This window comes from Microtus ochrogaster, unplaced genomic scaffold, assembly GCF_000317375.1.
Source record: "Microtus ochrogaster isolate Prairie Vole_2 unplaced genomic scaffold, MicOch1.0 UNK98, whole genome shotgun sequence".
NCBI lineage: Eukaryota > Metazoa > Chordata > Mammalia > Rodentia > Cricetidae > Microtus > Microtus ochrogaster.
In genome coordinates, this window is record NW_004949196.1 from 630305 (window position 1) to 635581 (window position 5277).

The 5277-nt window shown below is 53.5% G+C and overlaps 1 protein-coding gene across 1 annotated transcript in view; it reads left to right on the forward strand.

The window, feature by feature from the left end:
- Window positions 1–2157: 2157 nt before the first annotated feature.
- Window positions 2158–5277, forward strand: part of LOC101988125 (long-chain-fatty-acid--CoA ligase ACSBG2) — a 12409-nt gene continuing 9289 nt past the window's right edge. Inside the window, exons 1-2 of the mRNA XM_005371140.2 lie at window positions 2158–2182; window positions 3699–4004. Of these exons, the coding sequence (XP_005371197.1) occupies window positions 2158–2182; window positions 3699–4004 (331 nt within the window). The remainder of the gene's footprint in view (window positions 2183–3698; window positions 4005–5277) is intronic.

Below are 5277 nucleotides of genomic sequence, written 5' to 3' on the forward strand. Positions count from 1 at the left end.
TCTCAGATTTTTTGTTGGACCATCCAGACAGCTTGTAGGGAGTTCAATCCCTCGGACCAACATGATAGAAAAACTGCCCCAAGTTGTCCTGTGACATCTAACGTGTGCAGTAGCACACCTATGACAGGAACACACACACACACACACACATACACAGATAATAAAGTAAGTTGTAAAAGTCTGTCGCTAGGCAGGTGCGCTGTGACCACAGCTGTCTGGAAGGCGGTGATGCGAGTCAAAGGCAGCTTGAACAATGCAGCAGGACCTGCTCTTGAACAATAACAATAATCAAAACATTTTAATTCTCCACAAGGTTAGAAATATAAAAAGCTGCCAGGCAGTGGTGGTACACACCTTTAATCCCAGTACGTGGGAGGCAGAGGCAGGTAGATCTCTGTGAGTTCAAGGCCAGCCTAGTCTACAGACAGGTGAAAGTTTCAGGATGGGCAGGGCTACCCAGAGAGACCCTGTCTCAAAACAAAACAACACAGAGCTCAAGAGCAAGGTCGGTCTGAGGCAATGTTTCTGTGGGAGAATGTGTGCAGTCCAAGCACAAGGACCAGAGTTTGAAACACTGGCAGTCATGCCAAGTCTCAGGTGTGGCGGCATGCATCTGTAACCCCCCCTCTGGAGAGGCAGACACAGGGGCATTGCTGGGGCTCACTGCCAGCCACCCGATCCACTTAGCAAACTTCCGGTTCTAGGAGAGACACTGTTTCCAAACACAGGGTGAACGGTGCCAGAAGGGCGGCAGTCAAGCTGACCTCTGGCTTCTACACACATACACAGTGGCTTTCAGACACTGCCCGTGTACTCCCACAGACTTCAGGACAATGCACCCTGCTACAGCAGCCACGACAGGGCATCTTGTTTGACACTGCAGGTCCTGGGTTTGCAGGAGGGCCCCACCGTGCCTGGCTGTTGTGTCTGTCTAGGAACCTAAACTCAAGCCTCACTCCGTGAGCAAGTACAGGAGCATCAGAAGTTCAAGACCACCTTCCCTCTGTGGGGAACACTGAACTTCTGCCTTCACTAGTGTGGGTTCTCTCCTGAAACGGTCACGTGCCCCACGCGGGGATCGTTGCGGGAACCTTACCAAGCGCCATCCTTCACAAGATGCCACTCTGGCCGAGGTGGACAGGGGTCACAAATGGAGACATCTGGTCACCCAGGTATACCTCCTTGCACAGAGTTGGTCAGCGGCGGGTCGCCCCAGAAGCCCTGGTCATGCCCTCAGTCTAGCCAGGGTGATGGTGATGGTGGAGGGTGGGACTAGAGTAGATGGGTTTTTCCTGCCCCACAAAGCTTTTACCCCATTCAGGCTTCTGGAACCTTCCACTCAGGTCACCCCTTGTGACATCACTAGCCATCCCTCTCCTGCACCGAGCTGTAGGAGGAAAGTGCTTCCTGGGAAGGGGGAGCGTGGGCTCCCTTTACCCGGAATTCACCCTGCAATGTACTTACTTATCTAGTCACCTAGCCGGTCACTCACCCACCCTCTCGTTCATGCATTTGTGTTTGTGAGGTTTTTGTTTATGATTCTTTTTACTTTACAGTTCCAGGGCTGGGCATTGTGCCTTACACAGGTTAGAAATATGAATGAAACCAGACAGGCCCATTCAAGTACCTGTTGGGAGTCCTAAAGCAAACACACAGACACACAGACACACACACACACACACACAAATCTACCATCACATCTGGGGCTATAGCCCAGTGGGTGGCGCTTGCGCAGAATGAACAAGGCCCAGGCCCATGCCAAAAGACACACAAATTGGGCGTGGTGGCACACACCTGTCCCAACACCAGGGAAGGTGGAGGGAGGAGAATCAGGAGTTCAAGGTCACCCCAACTGGGAATTCGAAGGCAGTCCCAACTAAGTGAGACCTTGCCTCCCACAAACAAAACACCTTCACACTGTGTAACCCCGCCACTGTCTGGTGCCAGAACCTGCCTTCCTCTCGCCACACTGAAGCTCTGCCCCAACACCCTCCCTTCCAAAGGACCCCTCCAAGCACTTCCTGTCTGTGACTCGCTCAAGGAGCCTACAAGTGGTGCGCATGCCCTCATCTGGGACATTTCTTGGTGCTGTCTCTGCTCCTTTTTGGGGTGGAGACTGGAGGGCCCACACCCTCCCTCCCTCATCTCTCAGTGAGCATGGGCCTGGGCAGCTGCAGCATGGGTATGGATACGGAACGTCCCCAAGTCCCTTCTTTTGATGGTTTCTGGCAAATGCCCAGAAGGGGGACTCAAGATCACAGGGCCATTCTACGTTTTTATGACACAGGATCTCATGTAGGCCGACATGCCCTTGGGACACTGGAGTCCCACAGACTGTCAGACCAGAGCTCAAAACTTTGTCAGCAGCCTTTGGGGACCAGGGCCTTTGGAGCTCCCTGGCTGGTGGCGGTTAGGCAAAGTCTCCTGTCTTGCACCTGTTCCTGTTCCCCCAAAGCTAGCTTCTTGAAAAGGGGCCTTGGGCCACATTGCCACTGCAGCACTGGCTCATGGAACGCAGTGATGTCACAAGGGCCTGGCTGCAGAAGGGAATTGTTCCAGAGGACATCCAGTCTGGGTGCTTGAAGTCTCTGTGGCTAAAGCGGGAGGCTGTGTCAGAGCCGGACAGAGTCACCACCGCCCTACCGATGACAAGGCAGTGAGAGCCTGTGGGGAGAGGGAGGGCTGAAGGCCCCATGAGCCCCAGCCTCTCTTGGGAAGCGCCTGGCAGCAAGCAGTCCGCTAGGCACAGAAGGTACTGAGAAACCCCGTTCTTGCCTCCTCCTCCCCTCCCCAGGGTCTCCTGTAGCTATTCACCTGAGGATCTGAGTTCAGTCCCCACCCCCGGGTAAAAGCACACCCCTGTGAGAGGAGCCCTAGTTGGCACTGGCAGCTAGCAACAACAGGCAAACTCCAGGCTTGGGTCAGGGGCATGGTGGGGACCGATGATGGGGCTAGGGAAGACACGCGCCTCCAACCTCTGGCTGCAACACGCCTGCACACGCCTCCTACGCAGGAGATGCCCTCGCTAACACCCAGTTTGTTTCATCTCCCGTGCCAGCACCCATAGCTGGTCTATAGGTTCTCCCATCTTTGCCGGGCCAACTCCGCCACTGTCTACTTAACTCTGTGAGGGGGCAGGACCTCTGCTGTGTACACCTGACTCCCCCCACAACCCGACCCCTGTCACCTTGTTTGAACACACGTGTGCCTGGTCCCTGGCAAGAGGATGTCTGACCCTAAGGAACATGGTGACTCAGAGGGTGGGAGCATTCATGTAGCAAAAGCCATTCTGAAGACCAAAATCTACAACAAAATGAAGAAGTCACAAAAACCTCAAGATGCAGAGACAAAGGCCCCAGGTGGGAGGCCAGTGGGGGTGAGACCTTGTGAAGGGGGCAGCTGTACCGGGGGAAGGATGGCATCTGTGGCCAGACGACCAACTATCCAGACCTTGTTGACCTGTGGTCATAGTTGCTGTGACTCCATGTCCTCCTTTCTGTGGGTCAGGGGACAGGGAACATCAACCCTCCTGTCCTTTGGCCTTGGAGGGCTTGGAGACAGTGACCCCTGACCTCTACGGTCCAACCTTCACGGGGTGGGGGGAAGGAATGACCTCTGACCCCATGCCCTCTTGTGTTGGGGACAGTGACCACCATCCCTCCTCCCGTCCCATGGAGTGATCTCTGACCCTGCCACAGGTAGCTGCTACTGGACGACAGAGCTTGATGGCGAGGTAAAGCTGCGCATGAGCAAGAATGTGGAGAATGAGCCTCCGGTCACCGTGCCCGACCTAATCATGAGCGCTGCCACCAAGTACTCGCACTACCTGGCGATAGGCTCCAAGTACAAGAAGAGCTGGCAGCTGCTCACCTACATCGAATACTACGAGGCCTGCCGACGCGCAGCCAAGGCCTTCCTCAAGGTACTGCGGGTGCGCACCCCACCTGCTGTGCTGCCAGCGGCATGGGACCGCGTGACGTGGCTACTGTCGTCCTCGACTTCCGGTTGCTCATTCGCACCACTGAGGGTCACACCTGCCATTAGTCATGTGGCTTACTTGCCACTCCCTGCCTCAGTTTCCCCACATACAAGAGTCATTCTGCATATCAGACGTGCATTATTAGTGTGAGTCCACAGAGCTCGAGGGTAGTTTTGCAAGTTTCTGTATTACATGTATTTTGTGTCTTTTAATCTTATGTGTATAAAATGCAGAGCTCTATCAGGTGTGCCCTATGTGTACTGCCATATCAGACAGAAAAATATATTTATATAAATATTGAGCCAGGCGGTGGTGGCGCACGCCTTTAATCCCAGCACTCGGGAGGCAGAGGCAGGCGTATCTCTGTGAGTTTGAAGCCAGCCTGGTCTACAAGAGCTAGTTCCAGGACAGGAACCAAAAGCTACGGAGAAGCCCTGCCTCGAAAAATAAAAAAAAAAAAATTGAAATCTAGCGTGTGATACTCATAAATATGAGAACCTTCACACAGGGCATATGTGTTGTGTGTATACTGTATGCCTTCCTACATGCAATATAGAGAAGTAGGGACTGGGGATGTGGCTCAGTGGTTAGCGCACCGGCTGCTCTTGAGGAGGACCAGGGTTCAGTTCCCAGCCTCCATGTGGTGGCTCCCAACTGTCTGTGGTTCCAGCTCCAGGGACCCAGATGCCCCTTCTGACCTCTGTGGGCACACACGGTGTACAGGCACAAATGTAGGCACGTCTTTTAAGAAAGAATGATTTCTGCTAAAAAAAAAAAAACAACTCCCAGTCAGCGCAAGGTTGGGCGCGTCTTATGTGTGTGGCCAGTACAGCCATCTCCTTGCCCTGTCTTTCTGGCTACCTGGTGTTGTGATAGCATCTTTGCTAGTTGGCTGTTTCCACTGGAAGTTACCATCCCACCCTCTGGCGTTTGTTGAGTAAATGACTTTAAAAACGTCCATCCTTCAGAATGAGGAAGGGCACAAAACCTGAAGTGACCTGCGGGGTCAAACTGGTAAATAAGGTCAGGATGGGTGATCTGGAGCCTGACGAAGAAAGAGCAGGAGGTTAGGATGGATTTTTGAAGTGTGATAGCCAAGGAGGGTTTCACTGACAGTAAAATTTCAACCAAGTTGGGGAAGCAGCTATCGGGAAATCTAGGGAGGAACATACCAGGCTAAGGGCACACAGCATGCAAAGGCCCTGGGCCAGAGGCTACATGCTATGCAAAAGATACAGCCTGGGGAGTGGGGAAACATGGGAGATGACAATGGGTGGGTGGGTGGGTGGATGGACGGA